This window comes from Diabrotica virgifera, chromosome 9, assembly GCF_917563875.1.
Source record: "Diabrotica virgifera virgifera chromosome 9, PGI_DIABVI_V3a".
In the NCBI taxonomy this organism is placed as follows: Eukaryota; Metazoa; Arthropoda; class Insecta; order Coleoptera; family Chrysomelidae; genus Diabrotica; species Diabrotica virgifera.
This window is the reverse complement of record NC_065451.1, coordinates 189,384,735-189,409,261: the sequence shown is the minus strand read 5'-3', so window position 1 is coordinate 189,409,261 and position 24,527 is coordinate 189,384,735. Positions and strand designations below refer to the sequence as shown.

The window sequence follows — 24,527 nt, the reverse complement described above, 5'->3', positions numbered from 1 at the left end:
AATTTTATTTTGATTTTTCGAAACAGTGGTGGAAGTCTTCTTGTGTCAGCTACTTCAGGATACCTATCGTTATGTCTAGTGCTGTCGCCAGGGGGGGGGTACAACGGCCTCCTCTATTTAGATGGACTTACACAAGTTTTTTTATGTACACTGGGGTGCAAAATTAACCAGACACCTTAAAAGTGGGTCATTTTTTATATCTCGATTTTTCTAAACCTGTTGTTCTATTTAAGTGATTTTTTAATATATTATAGCCTTATGCTTTAACAATAACGCTGTAATAGTATTGTTGCTAAACAGTTAAAAGTATGGCAAACTTTAAAGGGTAATTGTGCATGAAAAATAATGACAGTTTGCTTTATAAACGGAATGTCCGCAAATGCTTCGTTTCTAAGATAGGGGGTGTTGATTGAAACTTTTCTTACAAACTGACGATTTATTTATTACTTTAAAATCGGTTGAGATATGCAAATAAAATTTGGTGGGTTTTAAGACGTAGTTATTGCACATTTTTTGACATACAATTAAGAATTTAATATTCACCATTGACGCGCATACGGGTAATATGACGGCTCATAATACCCGTTTGCGCGGCAATGGTGAATATTAAATTCTAACTTGTATGTCAAAAAATGTACAATAACTACGTCTTCAAACCCACCAAATTTCATTTGCCTATCTCAACCGGTTTTAAAGCAATAAATAAATCGTCAGTTTGTAAGAAAAATTTCAACAGCATATATCTCAGAAACTAATCATTTGCGGACATAGGATTATAAAGCAAACTAGCATTATTTTTTCATGTAGAATTATTCCTTGAAGTTTGCAATGCTTTTTTTAAAAACACACTTTATTGATGAAAAACATGGCTAATTGTTAAAGTACCTAACTTTTTGACGGTCAAACATAAGCGAATGACTCAAAAAACAAAATGTTGAGAAAACATGGGGCTATAGTTGGGTTTAAATTTGTGTATTTTGTAAATGCTAGAATATTCCACAGGGTGGGAATGATAGATGCATTGAAAACATCACTCAAGCACTATGTGTTTATAGCTTTGTTTAACAATAAAAAAATTAATTTTTAGCAATGCAAATAATCAACATCGCTATAATTTGACTTGAACTTTCAAATGCTGCAACAGTATTGCTATTTTATATTTTATTTTTTAATCGCTTAACGCACACATTTATTTGCAAAAATACGTCAAAAAATTACCTATTTATTTTATTACAGTAAAATAAACTACGAATAAGACTATTGTCACTAGCGCTAGAGGAGTTAAAACGCGTAGGCGCCTTATATTTAGTATAAATATTTTAAAAACGAGTTAACTCGGTTAAGCGAAAATAGAAACGTAGTTTAAAACCGAGTTAACTCGGGTAAGCACGTTAAGCGGTTAATCAAAAGTTATTCGGGTTCAAAAATTACAATTTTTCGATTTTTTGAAAGTTCAACCGCGTTTATCTCAAAAACTATGCATCCTACGAAAAACTTGTAAGAACATTTTTTGCTTAGAATGACCTAAGAAATACAAAAAAATGTTTTATTTTGCGAGAAATCGCTGTTATGTAATTCTGCAAGTTCTGTGTTTATAACAATCTTATCGACATCCGGATCAACTGTTACCCAAAAAATTCGTGTTCTACGGGTCAAAATACATAAAACACAGGTAAATCCATCTAAATAAAGGAGGCCGTTGTACCCCCCTGGCGACAGCACTAGTCTTTCATAGCTCCAACGACCTCAAATATTGTTCCATTTATACCTTTCTAATCTTTATTTCTAATAAATACTCATCTTTTTCAGAGTTCCGCTAAAAATTTGTTATATTTGATAAATAAATCCAATTTTTTTACTAAATTTAAACACAAAGGATGCATGGATAAATTTTCGTTGTACATTGGAGGACTAATGGTGAAACACTACTGCCAAGCTCAAATAAATAACGTATTATTGACGTTTCCGAACTTAAATTTAGCGTCAGGACTGAACACGATGAGCGGTACCGGAAAAGCCATCTGCCCTACGATCGCTCTAATCAACCATGCGTGTAATCCGAATGCTACGATAATGTAAGTAGAATTTTTTATCTAAAAAAACACTAGATCCTTTGTAAAAGGTATATTTAAAAGTCCCTAAATAAGGGTCACATTACATCATAGAACGTTTTTGGATTAAAAAATTCCTCATCAGTGTTAAAAAAGCCAATAGTGTGCATGCCTGAGCTTTTTTTAACGCTGATGATGGATTTTTTAATCCGAAAACGTTCTGTGATGTAATTTAACCGTTATTTAGGGACTTGTAAATATACCTTTTACAAAGGATCTAGTATTTTTGTGATTTGTGCTATACAGGAATTTTATTTCCCTCTTTAATTTTAATTTTTATCTCATTCTCTTTGCCTTATCCCTATGCGGGGTCGGCTTCCCTAATTGCATTTCTCCACACAATTCTATCTTGGGTCATATCAATGTTAATCCCCTTTACCAACATGTCCTGCCTTATCGTCTCCTCCCAGGTCTTCTTTGGTCTTCCTCTCCTACTCCTTCCAGGAATGTGCACTTCAGCTATTCTTCGTATTGGATGATTAACTTCTCGACGTTGAACATGACCAAACCATCTTAACCTCTCTCTCATTTTGGCATTCGCCATAACGCTCTCTCATTTTGGCATCTATTGGTGCCACACCTAGACTTCCCCTAATATACTCATTTCTAATTTTATCCTTCTTTGTCACTCCACTCATCCATCTAATCATTCTCATTTCCGCCACATGCATTCGTTGTTCCTCTTTCTTTTTCATTGCCCAACATTCAGTTCCGTACATCATAGCGGGTCTTATGGCTGTTTTATAGAATTTTCCCTTCAGCTTCATTGGAATTTTTCTGTCACACAACACACCACTCGCTTCTTTCCACTTCATCCATCCAGCCCTAATTCTACTGCATGCATCTCCATCTATTTCTCCATTACTCTGTAATACCGATCCCAGGTACCTAAAACTATTGCTTTTTACAATCAGTTCACCATCCAACGATACCATTTTATTTGTAGGAACTCCATCTTTAAATGAACATTCTGAATACTCTGTTTTTGTCCTACTAAGTTTTAAACCTTTTTTCCTCCAGAGCTTGCCTCCACTGTTCCAGTTTTTGTTCTAAGTCTCTTTCACTATTTCCTACTAACACGACATCATCAGCATACATTAAACACCATGGAATGTGACCCTGTAGTTTCGCTGTTATCTGGTCCAAAACTAATGAGAATAAATACGGACTAAGCACCGAGCCTTGGTGCAATCCTACTTTCACATGAAATTTATCAGTCTCTCCAACACCTGTCCTAACACTAGTCGTTACTCCCTCATACATATCCCTCACAATCTTTACATATCACCAGGGACTCCTTTCTTATTGAGTGCCCACCACAGAATCTCTCGAGGAACTCATCATATGCTTTCTCAAGATCAATGAATACCATATGAGCGTTTGTTTCTTTACTCCTGTATTTTTCCATCAACTGCCTTATAATGAAAATTGCATCTGTTGTTGATCTGCCCTGCATAAAGCCAAATTGATTATCGGATATTTCGGTTTCTTCACGTATCCGTCTATCAATTACTCTCTCCCATATTTTCATGGTGTGGCTAAGTAGTTATAGCCCTGTAGTTTGTACATTGTTGTATGTCTCCCTTGTTTTTGTAGACAAGTACTAATATACTGCTTCTCCATTCGTCTGGCGTTTGTCCAACTTCCATAATTCTATTAAATAGACTTGCTAGCCAACTTATTCCTGTCTCTCCCTATGCTCTCCATACTTCCCCAGGAATATCATCTGGTCCGACTGCTTTTCCGTTCTTTATTTTTTGAAGCGCTTGAGCCACTTCCTCGTTTGTTATTCTAGTAACCATTCTGTCTGTCTGTCAAATTCTTCATTTAATAAACTGTCATTTGAGTTTTGTCGAAAGCTAAGTGGCGCAATCTGTAGAATTACAAAACGGACAAGTTAATCGTTGGGCTGAAAAGTTCGTAGACTAACATAGAAAGAATTTTTTTGATAAAATTTGATTTTATTATTCAATATAGTTATCTTAGAGGGCGATACAACGATTATAGCGGTCATACAACTTTTCAAAACCATTTTTATAATACAATTTAACCTCAAAATAAGTCTCAGTTTTGCGATTACCTCTTCGTTGGTGCTAAATTTCTTTCCAGCAAGCATTCTCTTGAGGTCAGCGAACAGGTGGTAGTCGCTGAGAGCCATATCTGGTGAATACGGTGGCTGCGGAAGCAATTCGAAGCCCAATTCATGAAATTTTACCATCGTTTTCATTGATTTATGAGGGTGCGTTGTCTTGATGAAATAGCACTTTTTTTCTTCAAGGGCCGTTTTTCTCGATTTTATTCCTCAAATGCTCCAATAACGCAAAGTAATAGTTGTTGTTAATGGTTTTTTCCTTTTCAAGATAGTCCATGAATATTATACCATGCGCATCCCAAAATACTGATGCCATCCGACTTGCCAACCGACTGTTTAGTCGAGGAAATGAAACTGAAAAAATGGCAAAACCTCGCAGTTTTTTCGTCCAGCATCGATTTGTACAAAAAATTGGGATTAGGCTCATTTTATCCTGTAGTTCATTTTCTATATTGAGCCGTTGTACGCATTTGTTTTTTAAGGGTGAAAACTACCCCTATTTGTAAAAAATTGTAAAATAACATTTTAAACTTTAATATTGTCAACATTTCATTCTTATTAGTTACATAATTATTGTTTTATGATTTAAGATATAATATCATAATATTTCAACCCTTACAACCACCCTTGTTGGAGCTATATATAAAAAATTGACATCCTAAAAGAATAATTTCGGCTTGCATCGATTTAAATAAAAATTTGAGATTAGGATCATCTCACCCTGTACTTCATATTCTATATCATGTTCAAGGGCGTTGATTATTTTTAGGGGTGTAAACTACCCCTTATTGTCAAACATGGTAAACGTTGCAAACATTATTATATACAAACATTGTAAACTTTAATATGAGTAAAATTTGGTTTTGATTGGTTAAATAATGATTGTTTTATGCTAAATGATATATTTCAAACCTTAAAAACCACCCTTAATTACATTGCAATTTTTATAAGTAGATAATTTAATAGATTTATACAGAAAAAAAGTAGAATTAAAGAATTACAAAACGATCTATTTATTTACACAAAAATACGAATTTACAAATATGTACAAATACAAATAGTTTTTTAGTCATCTTCCAGTATACGAACTATTTCTGTGGCATTATGTACCGGGTGTCCCAATAAGAATGGCTCTCGGCCATATCTCAGGAACCGTTTATAGTAGAGCTTTGAAACAAAAAATTTTATAACAAAAGTTGCCTCAGGAAAAGCCTGGAAATTATTTTCATAATTGTGGGACCACCGCTAGAGGGCGTAATTGAATATCAAAAATTAAAAAATTTAAATTTTACAAAATTTTCCTAATGAAGGGGCACTGGAAATCCGATCATCGTATTCTTCATAAAATTCTACGTATATTTGATTTGACAAGTTTAGGTCTACCTTTGGAAATAAGAGGTGGGGGTGAGTGGGAACCTTGTTATTAAAAACTGGCTGTGAGTCAGGTTCTGCTTAATCAAATTTTGCAAACTTGGTCTTGTTGAAGACAGATCTTTTTCGTCAATGTAAAAGTTATGACTTCGAATTAACTTACTGAGTAATATGCCAGCTAGAAGGCGTTATTTAATTTTTTTCAGAAATCTAGTGTTCCTTGGAAAATATTAAATACAAACATGCATTTTTAATCCCATATTACAAAATTAGACAAAATTAGCAACAAAATAGCGAAAACCCCATGTTAATACCTTTTTTCTATCTCGAGATATCTTACAAAACGTGTAAATTTAAAAACATAACTGTTACTGTCACCGGTAAACGAAATAATTCATTAAAAGTAGGGTGCTATGGAAACAACAAAGAAACATTTTCCAGCTGTCAACGTATATTAGGTCTTTTCAACGCTTCTCATTTGTTTCGAGCCTCGTTCATATCTCGTATATTAATATTATACACGGATTATACGGCATATGACAGAGGCTCGAAACAAATGAGAAGCGTTGAAAAGCCCTATTACAAAGAAATAAAAACAACTATTTAGTGATGACATAAACGTTCAAATTTTTGCCCATCATTTTCGTTGCAAACATTTACTCTTTCAAGAGTAGATTGAACAGCAGTCTCAATTTCTGCTCTCGATATGCTTTGAATGGCGTTTAGTATTCTCTGGATAATGTATTCTAGAGTAGTGTATGATGGGCAACAATTTGAATATTTAGGTCGTCACTAAGTAGTTCTTTTTGTTCTGTGTTATATTTAATTTTAATAGTATTGTTTCTCTTTACATTGTTGTTTTAATTAATTATATTTTTATACGTTGACATCTGGAAAATGTTATTTTGTTTTTTTCCACAGCATACTACTTTTCATTAACTTAATTTACCGGTGATAGTAACAGTTATGTATAAAATTTACATGTTTCTCGAGATATCTTGAGATAGAAAAAAGGTATCGACATGCGGTTTTCGCTATTCTATTGCTAATTTAATCTAATTTTATAAAGTATGATTAAAAATGCATACTTGTATTTAATATTTTCCAAAGAAAACTAGATTTCTGAAAAAAAATAAATAACGCCTCCCAGCTGGCTTATTACTTATTAGGATGGTTCAAAATTATCACGCTTACATTGAAGAAAAAGATCTGTCTTCAACAAGACCCAGTTTTCAAAATTTGATTTAGCAGAACCGGACTTACAGCCATTTTTTCATAACAAGGTTCCCACTCACCCCCACCTCTTATTTGCAAAGGTAGAGTTAAACTTGTTAAATTAAATATGCGCAGAATTTGATGAAGAATACAATCATCGGATTTCCAGTGTCCCTTCATTAGGAAAATTTTGTAAAATTTAGATTTTTTTATTTTTGATATTCAATTACGCCCTCTAGCGGTGGACTCACAATTATGAAAATAATTTCCAGGCTTTTCCTGAGGCAACTTTTGTTATAAAATTTTTTATTTCAAAGCTGTACTATAAACGGTTCCTGAGATATGGCCGAGAGCCATTCTTATTGGGACACCCGGTACATTGAAAATGATCTACAAGAGGACTATTCGAATTTTCGAAAAAAAAAATTCGTTTTATAAACATAGCTCCTTTATTTTTGGCGATAAAAAGTTTTTTCAAAAATGATTTTATAGGATTTTTGAAGAGCTATAATACTATGTAAATTCAATTCCGTTAGATCCCTTACTTTTTAATTGGGGTGGGTTTAAAGGGCTCGATAAGGGGGTGTTTGCTCGTAAATTGAGGTTTTAAACAGCTATATCTCGCTAACTATTAATTGTAATGAAAATCCATGCACAACGAAATTTTAGTTATGAACAAAACTACAATTTAGTAGTCTATCATTTTTTTCGTATCTAGTATTTTCTGAGATATTTTGAAGAAAATGGTGAAAAATACGAAATTGCAAAAAATCAATTTCCCTTTAAACTCCAATTTTTCTATAATTAGGCCTTTTAAATGGGTCAAACCTCTTGGGTGTATTGATAATACAAATATAAAAGGAATTGCAGAACGGTGAAGACCAATTTTTAATTAGGTGGGTAGTTAGGGGGTTGTTTTCACTGATTTTTTCATAAAGAAAAGCAGGTACTGACTTTTTTTTGATCATAAGTCACTCAATTTTTATGCCAGAAACTTTTTGTTTTTTTTTTTTTTTTTTGGAGAGGTCTAATTATATCCTTGAAAAAGATTATTTAAGTTTTCCTCGAAAAATGCAAAGTTTTCCCGTTATTTGGCTTTTAATATTTCAAATTATGCATTTGACGAGAAAAGCTAACCTTTAACATGCCGTAGCTCGGTTTGTATTGGTATTAAAGATATTATAGAAAAAGAATTTGGTTTGTGTTACTAAAAGACACAATTTCGATAGCTACAGTTTTTTTGATTAAATGCATATTTTTCGAGTTATTCTCAAAAAACTCTAAAATGGTGGATTTTTTCGTCGAAAAACTGTTACTTTCAACCGAATAACTGGAAAAATATTAGTTTTACGAAAAAAATGTAAAACACATTTTTTTCTCAAAATTACGTTTTACATCGATTTACATGGTTAAAATTTAATAAAAAATTCCCACCCCCGAGATGGGGCGGCAACCACCCCCAAGGTTTTAGCGTACAGCAGCATGATATAGAAAATGATCATTGAACTATTCCCTACTTTCTCTGAAAATTTCAAGTAAATCCATGGTGGACGAAAAAATTGCGAGCCAAAATGCTTCATTTCCTCGACTAGTTGCGTTTTTCCACGCTTTGGAGTCTGTTCATCACGTGCAGTCTACTCGACCTCGACAGACTGTCGATTAGACTCGGGTGTGAAACTATGGAGCAATGTTTCATCCATTGTAATATATCAAAGCAAAAATTCGTTTTTTTTTTATCGATTGTGAGCTCTCGCGGCGCCCACTTGATTTTCCTGGTGCAGAGTCCGAATAATATTTATCAAGCCAAGCTTTGGCTTCAGCAGTATTTTTTTCGCCAAAAAGTAATGCTTTATTGAGGCACGAAATTCCTTTTTATCCATTTTTTTAAACTACCGCAAGTTGCTTCACTAAAAATGCTATATCTCATAATCTAATAGTTCGACAGCTGTCAAATTTACACGCATCTTTTGAAGGTTATGGCTGACTAAAAATCATATTGATTTAATACCAGTAGTACGAGTATAATACAAAAGATAATTAAATAATTGCTTTTTTAGAGTTTACGCTCATTACATCGTTGTTAAGACCATCAGGCCAATCAGACAAGGTGAAGAAATAACTTTATGTTATTCTGAAATTAATGGATTTTTACCGTTAGAAGATCGGCGGCTAGTAACGCAGCATTTTCTGTTTTTTACTTGTAGATGTTTGATATGTGAGTTAGAAGAAGCTGCGGTAAGTTTGCACATTGAGTTTTCTTTTATTTTGTGAGTTTTTTAAATATGATTTGCGGACAGGAAGTGGGGACATTGAATACACTCCCCGGCACAAAATTCAGACACTAAAAATTTTTTATAAACACTTTCGCTGCGCTTGACTTCGATCGGAGTCAAAGTGGTCCTTTGCTAGGTGCGCTTGACTCCAATCGGGGACAGTGACCTGTTGATTTTTAAATTTTACTTTGTACTACGCCGACGTTAGTTAATAGAGAGTTATTGCCACCGGCAAATAAAGGATCCTTTATTACAGGATACTTTAATAAAGGACAAATACAGGACGGGTCTAAAAGAGTGGTATTGCAAACGCATTTTTTATTTTGACAAATGACATGAAATATTTTTGTAAATATAAAAATAACCTATAAAATTCCATTTGTTGATATAAATTAAAATAAGATAATTGAAGAGTAAAACGTTAAATTTAATTATTTTGTCATTTAAAGATGTTTAGAGAACAACATAATATATCTCATAATACTCATCGTTCAATAATATGGAAGTGCAATAAATTGGAAATACTATTTTAGGAGTTTTTAAATACTCTTGCATTATGGGCATATATAATAGGGAATTTCTGGAGAATATATTATTAGGGAATAGTGGATATCCATTCCTCTACTACAACTACCGAATGACACCATTCCAGAATTTTCAGACAGAAGTTGTGTTTTTATAATCCATCACAAATCCCTTCAAGAATTGTTATTGAAAGAACATTTGGTATTGTGAAGAGATTTCCCATTTTAACATATGTAATGAGATGCAAGTTACCTTTTGTTCAAAGAATAATATCAGCTTGTTCAGTTTTACATATTGCAGTAGATAATAGAGAAAACGTTGAAATACTGGCAAATGAGTGTGCTGTTGATATTGATATAGAAGCTGTGGCAGTACATTTTCAACCAGGAGCTAATCTAATGCGACTAAATTGTGTGTGTGTTTGTTTAAAAATATTGTTCGACATTTAAAGCTAGCTTAAACTAATTTTATTTTTATTGGACTGCAGTTTGTTAATAAATTTATAAATAAATATAAATATTATATCGGTGACTGATATTAGTATTTTATGATCATTAGCAGGTTTTAAATAATAAATTTATAAATATATACATGCTATTGGTGTTTGATTTTTTATCCATTATGGCCCTCTCTTTTCACCTCTGGATAACTAGTTATCAGGAAGTTTATCTGACAGATTAGATACTAATAGATATCTGACAGAGAAAAACTTCCCGTTAACTAGTTATCCGGAGCTGAAAAGACAGATACCAAGGATACTGTTATATAAACTTCCCAATAATTAGTTATCTGAAAATGAAAAGACCTCTAATCTGTCAGATAAACTTCCCGATAGACAAAAAGATAATAGAAGAATTAAGCTTTATGCTGGTTTTTTATTAATTTTTTTGGCAGTGTTTAAATAAACAAATACTGATGGCATGAAATGGATCACGAACAAGGAGGAATGAAGAAGGAATTGGAGATTGTGTTTACCATTAAACGCATAACTCTGCATGCAGTATCTGGGACACATATGAGAAATCAGCACCGTTACTCCCTGCTGCAGTACATATTGCAAGGTAGAGTCAAAGGTAAGCGAAGACCTGGTAGAGGGAGAATATCAATGGTACTGTTTCGAATCGCAGCTAGCAAGGTTATCATTGCTATATGATTTCCAACATTCGAAACGGATAGGAACCAAAAGAAGAAGATGGCATGAAAATGAAAGTGTATTAATACTTCTGATTAAAAACTTTATAGATTCTAATCTATAAAAGATTAAATTTTCCAAAATAAATACTTGAACCTTTGTTTTATTTTGTTAACCTGTTGTTATATATCTGTTGAGTTGAACTCTATTTTGAATCTAGAATTTTAACAAATAATAACCTTCATTAAAATTTATTGAAATTACCTCTATCTTCAATAAATATTTATTTCTGTAGAAAAATGTAAAATATATTGAGTTTAATAAATGAGTTACTGATATTTTATGTCTGACCATTGTAATTAGTAACACCACAGCATAATAAACGAAACCAGCAAGGACACTCCCTGATGCCGCCTTTGAAGTTGAAAAGTACAGGGTCGCCGTTTTTCGCGTAGTACATGTCAGTGGTGATGTGATGTGTTAGTTCATCAGTGTTGCCGATGTCACCAACTTTATTACTCGTGAGAGATTCTTTTTGAATAATTTCTGGAATTTATGCAAAAGATTAACAATACAATCGCCATTCATCGTCAATATTTTGTGTTATGTCCCAATTATTGACATAATTCTTACAGGCATACGTATAAAATTATGTTAAAAAATATTTAATATTATCAGAATGTCATAAAAGTTAAGTAAATCTGATAATTATGTACAAATCGGCAACACTGTCGATTTTCTACATTGTCTGGTACTACGCACAAAATGGCCGACGATCTGCGCCGTAATAGTGCGCGAACTTTTCCCGCCTACTAGTGTGTCACTGCTGTTGCGTTTTCTATGCTGTGGTAACACTTTAAAATTATTTACATAATATTCCTTTTTACAACTTCTTGTAATAACTCAAACTTCAATAAAATGTTCTTTTCTATATTCGTTTGGGTCAAAACATCAATGATCTATATCTCAGAATATTACTTAGAGTTGTTTTTAATAAATAAAACCCAATATACAACTTTAATGATGAAAGTTTAATCAAATATCAATCCCACAATATATAAATTATCAATCCAAAGAAGCGACATGATAAATTCAAAATGCAAGTGAAGTTAGACCGTTCTTCACATTTTTGACACGTTATGTCAAAATAAAGGAACTTTTATTAAAAGAAAGGTGTCCTCTAATTTTCCTTAAATACCTGCCTGTATTTTATTAAAGGACAAAAATAAAAGACGCAATACTGCGCATGCTTATATGTCAAAATAAAGGATCTTTTATTACAGGTCGACTTAAAAGACGTTGGCAATAGAGAGATATCGAAACTCGGAGTTAAAAGTTCCTTTATTACAGGATCTTTTAATAAAGGACAAATACAGGACATGTGTAATGAGAGTTATCGAAAAGCAGTTTTAAGGGATCTTTTATTTTGACAAATGACATTAAATATTTTTGTAAATATAAAAATAACCTTATAACCTATAAAATTCTATTTGTAATCGTAATCTCGTATAAATAAGACCATAGAAGAGTGAATAAGACCTTATTATAGAGATAAAAATTAAAATAAGAGTAAGAACAAGACAATTAAGAATAAGATCATTGAAAAGAGTAAAACGTTGAATTTAATTATTTTGTCATTTAAAGAACAACATAACCCATAATACTTAACATAAACCATAGTACAACATGAAAGTGAAATTAGAAATACTATGTTATAAGGGAGTTAAGGAGTTGTTAAATACTTTTGCATATTATGGGTATACGAAATGGAGAATTTATGGACAATGTATCTGTTAGGGAGCAGTTGAAGTGTTGTGTAATTAATCACAAATTGCTTCAAGAGCTGTTATTGAAAGAACATTTTGTATTTTGAAGAGAAGATTTCCAATATTAATATGTGAAATAAGATGCAAGTTATATTTAAAGAATAATATGAGCTTGTTCAGTTTTACTAGTTTTACAGTTTCATTGAAATTTGCACTAACAAATATGAAGGTGGTGCGATTTAATCGAACAAGCTTTGTTGTTTATTTGGGTTTATATTTATGACTGCCGACACTAAATCCATTCGCCAAATCGAACATGCTGTGGCAGTACATTTTCAAACAGGAGCAAATCTAGTGCAACTACATTTTGTGTGTGTTTGTTTGTGGTAAAATTATTCGCAATTTAAGGCAAGTTTAAATGGTTAATGTTGATAATTTTATTTTTATTGGACTGCAGTTTGCTAGTAAAGTTATAAATAAATAGGTATAGTATATATATATATATATATATATATATATATATATATATATATATATATATATATATATATATATATATATTGTTGTGATCTTGATTATTGATATGAGATAATATTTTTATATGTCATTTAATTTAATCAATGCATGAATAATAATCTAACTAATTTACCAGATCACATATCAATGTGTTTTCAATCTCAGGGCTTTTTATAAAATTAAGTACTTACATACGTGGCTTCTAAGTATTTCTTAATGGTTCCTAATCGGGATAGGAAAGAAAAGAGTAAAATAATAACACATATGGGTTACAATTGTAATCAAAATATTGTTTATTTTATTTAAATGGCAATCACTGTTTAATATTTGCTATATCTTATTATTCTTAAACATAACATTTACATGGGAATCTTATTTCCTTTTGATTTCCAAATTGAAAGTTTTTATTAACATTTAACTATTATGATTTATCAGCAACAATTCTATTTAAGTTTGAGGAAGCTTTTCTGATATTATTGATTATGTTTCCTCAATTTTAAATGTGGTATTTACTACGAAAAACCCATACATTCATGTCCAAACAAATGAGACTGACCTTTTTTTGGTGCACTGAGAATGTCTTCACATAAGACCCGTTTCCTGCTGTCCTTGGCTGCAATCAAACCTCGTCCTGGCTTCCAGTAATGTTCTCCTCTGAAACTAACTCGTATAGCTCTCGTTCCTTGCTTCTGTCGTGATGCTGTGTTCTACCTTTTTCGAAACTGCAATCAGCTACCGGGACACTCTTGGCTCAAGGAGTTTCTTTTACTCTCAACCTGGCCTACTTCTCGTTCCACGATAGATACTCCACACTCACGGAACTACACCGGCTTTCTCACTCTCCGTACACTACCGTCCACTACTCGACTTCACTTCTCGACAGCTCAAAACATTCTGCTCTCTATTTGTCATTCATTCCCCTACTTTCTAAATATCCCTTCCAGATTCACAAATCAAAATTCCACCACCAACTCTCATTCGCAGTATTCCTCAAAACCAATTTTTAAACTTTCTAAATATGCTTAATGGATTTCAAAGAAAATAGTTAATTCCCATTCTAAAATTACTTTCTACTAATTACAAAATTTAATGATCTATTATCTACTTTCACTAAGTCTTCTTTAGCATCGGCTAATGATTGAACCTTCCGCGAACAACGATAATGACCTATTTTCGATTTCACTTTAGTTTTATTTTAAGCGCATTGTTCCGAGTATCGTTTAATCACTTCTTAAAATTAAATATAACAATTTGTTGTATACAGGTTGTTCTAAATTTATATGCCCGTGGTTGAGAAAATTAAAAATATTTTATATTAAAGTGAATTTTGTTTATAATTATCAAATTTTAATTTTTATATCAAATAGAAATATAACAAATCCCCGCCTTGTATTCGATAAAATTTATCTGCATTTTTAAATAAATTTTCTCGAGGCAAAACCAACTCCCTGTATATTTCCTTACTTTAATCTACGTCTTATATCCTAACTTACTATCTACTTCATGTAATTCTGTCTTTCATTCGTGATATTTGTATACATCGTGAATATTATAAATTCCTCGGATCTTTTCCGAGTTCCTGTGCCTCAACTCATAACTATTTATCCCATTTTCATTATTCACGATGTACGGGCCTTCGAAAACAGGCATCAACTTTGCGCAAATGCCCCCAGGAAGATTTGATACTCGTAATGCCCTCACGAGTACTTTTTCACCCTTTTGGAAAGTCACTGGTCTTCTTTTTCTATTTTGTTCCTGTCTTTGGATATATTTTTCGTTGCTTCGCCGTAATCTTCTCTGTACGGTTTCAATCACCTGTTGATATTCTTTTGGCTCTTGGTCTTCCCATGGCCTTATCGGCAGTACACCCTTCATGATGTATTCTGGGGTCTCTTTTGTTACTGTGCTCGGAATTGTATTTAGATACCTTTCTATTTCCGCCATTTTCCTGTCCCAGTGGCGATGTTGACCATCTGTTGCAATGCGAAGAAATTTCGTCACTTCCTGTATGAATCGTTCCGAAGGATTACTCTGTGGATGCCTGATGCTGACAAAATTTGTCTCTATTCCTCGTTCTCGAAGTTGTCCCTTGAAACGATCATTTCGGAAATACGTTGCATTGTCGAGTAGAATCTTTTTTGGTGTTCCTACTATGGCTATAAAATTGTCGATTTTTCTTAATATTTCCTCCCCCTTTGTGGTGCGGCAACTACATAATTTTACGTATTTTGAAAACACATCCACCATTACCAGAATATGTTTGTTCCTTTTAGTGGTCATAATTAGATCGCTTAACATATCTATTGCTACAATGTCTAGTTTGTTTCGGGCTTCAATATTTTTGGCAACATTTTCGTTTTTGAAATTCCGACTCTTATATTTTTGACATACATCGCACTTCTGGGTAATTTCCTTTGCAATGCGGTAATCCTGTCGGCTGATGTAATTTTCCCTAAAAACGAGCCAAACTTTTCTGCTACCGATATGCCCATTGTCCTCATGTAATTTCTTTATTATCTTTTCGGCCAATGTCTGTGTCACTAAATATAGTTCCTTTCCGTCTATTCTCTTAAAATATATGTCATTTTCTATTTCCGCTCTTCTTTTCTCTCTTTCCTCTAGGTCTTCTTGGTTTGTCCTTATCTCATTTAACGAATATATCCCTTCTTCTTGTATTAATCTATTTAGTCCCACCTGTAGAGTAATTGTTTCCTTTTTTCCGGTGTCCTCATCCCGTGTTAGAGCGTCGGCTATTATGTTGTCTTTTCCTTTTATATATCGGAACTCAAAATCATACTCCTGTAATAATAGAATGCCTCTATGTATTCTATTATTTACTAATCTATTCTTCATGATATGTACTAAAGCTGCATGGTCTGTTTCGATTGTGAATTTTGCTCCCAATAAGTAAAACCTCAATTTGTTTACGCAATATAGTACACTGGCAAACTCCAATTCTGTAACACTATATTTTCTCTCATGTGTTTTAGTCACTCGCGATATAAAACATATCGGCACTTCTTGGTCGTTTTGTATTTGAGACAGAACTCCTGCAAATTTTTGTATGGACGCATCAGTTCGGAGTATAAAAGGTAAATTGTAAATGGGGTGGTATATTTTCGTTCCTTTTGCGAATTCTCGTTTTAATGTTTCGAAAGCTTCCTCCTGTTCTTCTTTCCAATTCCATTTTATTCCTTTTTTAAGCAACTTTATCAGAGGGATTTCCTTTTGGCTCAAATCGGGAATCAGTTTTTTAAAATAATTAATCGTGCCAAGAAAACCTCTCAATGTTTTCAAATTCGTTGGTCTTGGGTATTCATCTATGAGCTTGACTCTGTCTTCGGATAATCTTACTGTTTTGGTGTCCAATTGAAAACCCAAATAAATGACTTCTTTTTGAAAAAATTGACATTTTTCAATGTTTAATTTCAATCCCGCTGTGTCCAATTCTTCCAGAATTATTTCTATGTGTTTCAGATGACTCTGAGTATCTTGTGAAAAAATTAATAAATCATCGATATAATGAACTATGAAATCTTCGTGGCGATTCAAAATGGTATGTAGAGCTCGGACGAGTGCAGCACAAGCACTCTGCAATCCAAACGGCACTACCTTAAACCGGTAGACAATACCATCAATAGAAAAAGCGGTGTAGTTTCTACACTTTTCAGCTAACGGTATCAACCAAAAACTGTGTTTTAAGTCAATTTTCGAAAATATGTGTGACCCGGTGATTCTTCCAAAAATGGCCTCGATGTTTAGAGGTGATTCATATTGTGATACAGTGTGCTGGTTGATATTCCTGGCATCTAAACATAATCTCAATTCTCCACTGCTTTTCTTTACTATCACAATCGGGTTAACATATGGTGAATCACATCTTTCGATGATTTGATCTTCCAACATTTTATTTATTTCTTCTTTCACCTCTTGTCGATACTTGTATGGAATCGGGTAAGTCTTTGATCGAAAATTTCCCAAGTTTTTCACCTCAAATGAATGTTCGTACTTTTTAGCCACTCTGTTTTCCTCATTGATCAAATTTTCGTAGTTTCGTAACATCAACCGCAATTCTTTTTCTTTCCCTTCTCCACATATCAATTTTCTGTCTTTTTTCTCAGATTCTTCACACATGTTTACCGTGCATTCTGCATCCTCGTTTGCATATACCTCCTCTTCAAATACCACTGTTTCAATCATATTCTTTTCACTTTCATCTTTTAGCTTTATTTCTTCTTCTCCTGAGCCCGTCTCTTCTTTTGAGGAATCCCAGGTTTCCTTTGTTTCTGATACTCTCAAATTTTCTTCTTCTGGGCTCAACTCTTCTTTTGAGGAGCCACAGGTTTCATTTTCTTTTATCTTTTTCTGACCTTTTCTCCTTTTTCTTCTTTGTCCTTGCTTCGCTGCCAAATTCATTTCCACTGTTTGTTCTTTACCTGATTCGTCCGTATTTTGTTTCTCATGTTCCTTGTCCTGTTCTTTTTCTTTTTCTTCTGTTAGTTTCATCGTATTATTTTTAAAATCTATCACTACATGTTTTTCTGCCAATTCGTCCACTCCTACTATCATGTCATGTGACATGTTTGGCATTATTACACATTGTAGTGCATACATATTCTTGCCCAGTCGTACCATTACTCGTATGCCTTCATTTATAGTTGCCAATGTCCGTTTGTTTGCGCCCACTAAATTTACCCTAGGTATTTTATAAATTAAATTCGTTAAGTTAACTTCTTCTATTAGTTTTCTGTTGACCAATGTTATTTCAGATCCAGTGTCTATCATAATTTTAATTGGTTTCTCGTTGATAAATCCATCCACAAATTTTAAATTAACTCCATTTTTCTTTTCGTTGTTTCCTGCCAATTTAATAAACTCCTTGGGGTGACAAAAGATTCCTGTTTGATTTTTGGTTTTTAGTGAGCGCCGTCGTGAAAAGACGCCGGTTGCTCATCGTTGTTTATATTTTCGTCATAATGTTTCTCTCCGTCATATTCATCTGTCTGGGTATTATTTACTTCTCTTCTATTTTCTCTTGGTCTGTCGGATCTGTTTCGGTTTTCTCGATATCCCTGTTCATTTTGTCTACCATTATTTCTGTTTTCTTGATTTGAGCGTGTGGTGTTTCTATTCTGGTATTCTCGATTTCTGTCCTCATTCCATTGCCTATTTCTTTGTTCATAATTTCCTCTTCCGTTGTCTCTATTTTCGTTTTCCCTTCTGGGATTAAAATCTCGTCTTGTATAGTCCCTCCTATTTTGATTTCTATCTCTGTAATCTTGTGTTTCTCGGGGCCTGTAATCTTCTCGCGACCTTCTTGATTTTCTTTCTCTTAGACGTGATTCTCTTATTTGTAGGAATTGGCATAAACTATCTATGTCTTTGTAATTTTGCAATGTGATATGGTCTTCCAGCGTTTCCTCGAAATGTCTTGCAATCAGTTCGACTAATTGTTCCGATGAGTAATTATATTGTAAATGTTTTGCATTATTGTAAATTTGCAAAGCATATGTCCTTTCTGATACACCCATCCTATCATTGTATTTCCCATTTTGCAATTCCTTGTTAATTTCCAATTGTTGGACTTTTCCCCAGAAATAATTCAAAAATTTTTGTTCAAATTGTTGCCAGTTGCCGAATTCTTCTTCTTTGCTATCGAACCATAGGCTTGCTTCATATTTGAGATGGTTTCTGATAGTTTCTTTTGCTGTTTCGAAATTTCCGATGTGCTGTATTTTCTTTTTCAGGCTATTTATGAACGGCACTGGGTGTAATCTTCTTACATCCCCGCCAAACCTTATCTTCACGTCATCTGTGCTATGTATAACCATTTCTCTTCTTTCTCCGACATTCTGTTGCGTCCTGTTTTCGGTGACTTGTTTTTCTATTTCTGTGATTCTTTTTTCCACTTCTTCTCTGTCTACTTGAATAGCATTTTCTAACTTATTTTCCAAATTTTCTAGTTCCTTTTTCTGGCCATTCGTTAACTCCTCCATTTTGTTTTGAATTATCATTTCTTGTTCTTTCATGTGGTCCTTCATTCTAATTTCTTGTTCTTGCATGTGATCTTTAATTTTCATTTCTTGCTGTTCTATCTCGTTTTTCATTGTTGTCAAACATCCTTTTATTTCCTTTTCATACTTTTCTATGCGTTCCTCTATTTTCTTATTGTTCTCTTCTATTGCTTGTTTTGTTTCCTTTTGATTGTCATCCATTTTTTGCTGTGTTTCATCCATTTTTTGATCCACTTTATCCATTTTCTTTGATGTTTCTTCCTGATTTTTATCCATTGTCCTTTTTGCTTCATCCATTGCTAGTTTTGTTTCTCTTTGATTGTCATCCAGTTTTTGTGACTGGAGTTGCATCAGTTGTAATAGTTTATCTATTCCTGATAATTCTTGCTGTTCTGATGCCATGATTGTCGTGTCTAAAATATCTTCTTGGTCTGAATGTTCTTTTTGTTTTTTGTTGTCCTTGCTTTGGCTTCTTGTCACAGACATTTGTTTTCAAGAAGTACTGTCCCCGCCAAATATGAAATTTTACTAGTATGTTACCAAGACGACTTTTTCTCACCCAAATATTATAAATTGTCAATAAATATATCAAATGTAATATCGTAAAAATAAAATATTAAATCAGTTATGTAAAATTTGTACCTAAAGAGATCTAAAATTCTATGTTATCAAATGTAAGTATCTCACTTTTTACCACAGGCATATAAATTTTCAAATACCGGCTTTACTCTTTCTATCCTTCAAATTTGCCACTAGAAATACTTTACAATGCCCTCCACGTTGGACGACAGTTGTTGTGATCTTGATTATTGATATGAGATAATATTTTTATATGTCATTTAATTTAATCAATGCATGAATAATAATCTAACTAATTTACCAGATCACATATCAATGTGTTTTCAATCTCAGGGCTTTTTATAAAATTAAGTACTTACATACGTGGCTTCTAAGTATTTCTTAATGGTTCCTAATCGGGATAGGAAAGAAAAGAGTAAAATAATAACACATATGGGTTACAATTGTAATCAAAATATTGTTTATTTTATTTAAATGGCAATCACTGTTTAATATTTGCTATATCTTATTATTCTTAAACATAACATTTACATGGGAATCTTATTTCCTTTTGATTTCCAAATTGAAAGTTTTTATTAACATTTAACTATTATGATTTATCAGCAACAATTCTATTTAAGTTTGAGGAAGCTTTTCTGATATTATTGATTATGTTTCCTCAATTTTAAATGTGGTATTTACTACGAAAAACCCATACATTCATGTCCAAACAAATGAGACTGACCTTTTTTTGGTGCACTGAGAATGTCTTCACATAAGACCCGTTTCCTGCTGTCCTTGGCTGCAATCAAACCTCGTCCTGGCTTCCAGTAATGTTCTCCTCTGAAACTAACTCGTATAGCTCTCGTTTCCTGCTTCTGTCGTGATGCTGTGTTCTACCTTTTTCGAAACTGCAATCAGCTACCGGGACACTCTTGGCTCAAGGAGTTTCTTTTACTCTCAACCTGGCCTACTTCTCGTTCCACGATAGATACTCCACACTCACGGAACTACACCGGCTTTCTCACTCTCCGTACACTACCGTCCACTACTCGACTTCACTTCTCGACAGCTCAAAACATTCTGCTCTCTATTTGTCATTCATTCCCCTACTTTCTAAATATCCCTTCCAGATTCACAAATCAAAATTCCACCACCAACTCTCATTCGCAGTATTCCTCAAAACCAATTTTTAAACTTTCTAAATATGCTTAATGGATTTCAAAGAAAATAGTTAATTCCCATTCTAAAATTACTTTCTACTAATTACAAAATTTAATGATCTATTATCTACTTTCACTAAGTCTTCTTTAGCATCGGCTAATGATTGAACCTTCCGCGAACAACGATAATGACCTATTTTCGATTTCACTTTAGTTTTATTTTAAGCGCATTGTTCCGAGTATCGTTTAATCACTTCTTAAAATTAAATATAACAATTTGTTGTATACAGGTTGTTCTAAATTTATATGCCCGTGGTTGAGAAAATTAAAAATATTTTATATTAAAGTGAATTTTGTTTATAATTATCAAATTTTAATTTTTATATCAAATAGAAATATAACAATATATATATATATATATATATATATATATATATATATATATATATATATATATATATATAGTTTAATATTGGTGTCTGATGTTAAGTATTTTATTATTAGCAGTTTTTTAATAAATTTATAAATACATATTAATGTTTGATTTTACGTATCCTTTAAAATATGTTATATCACTTTCCGTTAAAAGGACTTCCACAACTAGCAAAAATGTATGAACAATTTGTTTTAACGGGTTTTGTAGAACCGTTGATACACAGATGCGTTGCAGAGCACATATAGAAAATTAAACAGATTGTGGATGAGTGGAATGCCCTATACAAAGCTTGAACGCCACAAAAGCGACTAAAATCCAGGAAAAGCTTCCTTGGAACAGTGCAGGATGAGTATTTTCCTCTTCCCTAGGTTCAATGAACCAGACAATCTCTAGACCTAGACTTTAAAACACGGAAAACTATAAATAGGATAAGACCAGGGGTCGCTCCAGTAAAATCAAACATTATAAAATGGAGGAAAATAGACCAAGCTGATGTGAACTGTGACTATGGAAAAATACAGAATATGGAACATCTTCTTACATGCAGAAACTATCCTTGTACCCTCGAAGATTTGTGGCTCGGCAACAAAGATGGAGCTGACATAGCCCAAAACTGTGTTTTAAAGGACAAAAATAATAGATGAATTAGCTTTATGGTGGATGAATTATTTTGACAGTATATTTAAATAAACAAAAGCTGATGGCACGAAAGTGTAATACTTTTGGTTCAAAACGATATAGATTCTAATACATCAGGGATAAAAAATTTCAAAAATAAATACTTAAACCACTTAAATCTTTGTTTTATTGTATGAACCCGTTTATATTTTAATACCATTTATGTTATATATCTGTTGAATTGAACTCTACCTTTGAATGCAGAATTTGAACAAATCCTAAACTTTTCCACAATGTCTCAAGTATGATACTTGTGCATTCAAATTAATTGAAATTAGGTAGGTACATCTTATATATCTGTAATAAAAATATTTATTTATATACAAAAATGTCTGGAGTTTAAATGAGTTGTAAAGAAATTCTATGTCTGATTATTGTACCTAATTATTAAACACTAAAATTATTTACAAAAATTATATTTAAATTCCTGTTTACAAACTTTTTCTAATAACTCAATGGTCTTAAATATTCTTTTTTATATTGATTTGGGTCAAAACATTAATAATCTATATCTGAGAATAAACTGTTATTCCTTTATTTAGGAGTTCTTTTTAATAAATAAAACTTCAACTTAGATCAAAAATATCCAGATGTGATAAAAACATAAATATAAGTGAAGTTAGACGCCTTTCTTTTCTTGTTTCTTCACATAATTTGACAAATATGTCACATTTTTGACACGTTACGTCAAAATACAGGATCCTTTATTAAAAGATTTTTGTCCTTTATTTTTCCTTAAATACAGGCGGCCTGTATTTTATTACAGGACAAAAATAAAGGATGTGATACTGCGCTTGCGTATATGTCAAAATAAAGGATCTTTTATTAAAGGACGATGTTAAATGGGGTTTCGATATCTCTCTAATAACTCTCTACTGTTTGTCAGGGTTTGTGTGAGAACTTAGTGTCAAAAATTTTTACTCGTCCTTTGTTGTGGTAGTTTCGTGATTCAAAATGGCGGAAAGTATGCCGGGGCCTTCAAAGGGTAAAAAACAGAAAGTTGTGTTTAAAAATCCACAAAAACTTTCCTCCAAACATAATATTTCAAAAATTCCTATGGTAAATAAATAAGGGACGAACAAAGAGGCAAGATATGCTCCGAAAACAAAATTAGAAAGCAAACAACATATCACTGCGAAAAATGTCCTGATCAACCCGGATTTTGTGTTGAAGAATGCTTTGAAATTGATCATATCGCCGGTCCGGAATAAGAATGACGTAACTGCAAAAAGCCAACTTGCTCAGTACAGCAAAAAAACGGTTTTTAAATATTTAAAATAGTGATTAGATGAGGAGTAATCGTCCAGGAGCATCGGTATGGCATTTATTCTTACAATGATGGCTTTTAGTATCATCCCTATTGGTTCGAATTTCATTATCTTACTTTAATCCCCCCATTTTCAACCCTATCTACAGTTGCGTCGTTCTTGATTTTAAAATTTTTCTGTACAAAAAAACTATTTTTAAATATTTAGTATGCCGTTTATTCTTACAGCGATGGCTTTGATTTTCATCCCTATTGGTCCGAATTTCATTATCTTAATTTAGTCCCCCCATTTTCAACCCCATTTACAGTGCGTCATTATTCATCTGAAACAACGTCTAAAATAGTGCGGCAGATTCGTGCAAATATTATAAGAATTGTGCATTTAATGATAGAAGCATATAATTTGGACCACCTATACTACACATATAAAGGTTCAAAATTAGATAAGAGGCCATCTCAGATTTTGCCTTTTACAAAAATGGCGGGGATTCAAAATGGCGACTATACATATGTGACTAATAGCACGATAACTTTTGAACGAGACTTCAGATTTCAACCAAATTTGGTATATAGGTTATTTTTTTGATGTATAAGATGAAGGTCTTGAACCGGAAGAATCGGTTTACCAGAAGTTGTGTTTTTCCTGGTTTGTATGTAAAAATATGTTGTTGTTTTTTTCAATTATTTCACCCTGTATGTATTAATTTTTCAAATAGTTAATACGGTCGTTAAAAAGAGCGTAAAAGTATTTTTTAGGAAATATTTTTAACTTTTTAGTTATGTTAATTACCATTTATTAAGTGCAAAACGTATCTTCACATGTACCTATATACAGCAAATTCGTGCAAATATTATAAGAATTATTGTGCATTTAATGGCAGAAGCATATAATTTGGACCACATACAGGGTGTCCCAGACTAATTTAGCCACACTATATCTCTTAAACGAATAGAGATTTTCGAATGGGACAAAAGTGATATATTCTACTTGTAATACACTTTAATATAACGTACAAAAAAATCATCCCTTAAATATTCATCCCTTAGTTACAACCCCTAACTTTAATTTTTTTAATAGCACCCTGTATATTTTTTCTAGTTTTGGATGTTGTCTTCTATCGTCTAATAAAATCGGTTCGTAAATTACCAAGAAAATATCAGTTTAGTTTTGTTAATTATGTGTCCCAGACTAATTTATCCAGGCTATATTTCTTAAACGAATAGAGATTTTCGAATGGGACAAAAACTGATCTATTCCATTTGTAATACACTTTCATATGGCGTAGAAAAAATTCATCTCCTAAATATTCCTCCCTAACTTACAGGGTGCTATTAAAAAAATAAGTTAGGGGTTGTAACTAAGGGATGAATATTTAGGGGATAATTTTTTTTATTAAAGTGTATTACAAA

At 32.7% G+C, this 24,527-nt stretch overlaps 1 protein-coding gene across 2 annotated transcripts in view; it reads left to right on the top strand.

Moving 5' to 3' along the window:
* LOC114329010 (histone-lysine N-methyltransferase SMYD3-like) overlaps positions 1–24,527 on the top strand; it is a 78,514-nt gene that overhangs the window by 20,837 nt on the left and 33,150 nt on the right. For both annotated transcript variants that reach the window (XM_050662702.1, XM_050662703.1), the window contains exons 7-8: positions 1,810–2,075; positions 8,847–9,024. In XM_050662702.1, coding sequence (XP_050518659.1) covers positions 1,810–2,075; positions 8,847–9,024 — 444 coding nt within the window. The remainder of the gene's footprint in view (positions 1–1,809; positions 2,076–8,846; positions 9,025–24,527) is intronic.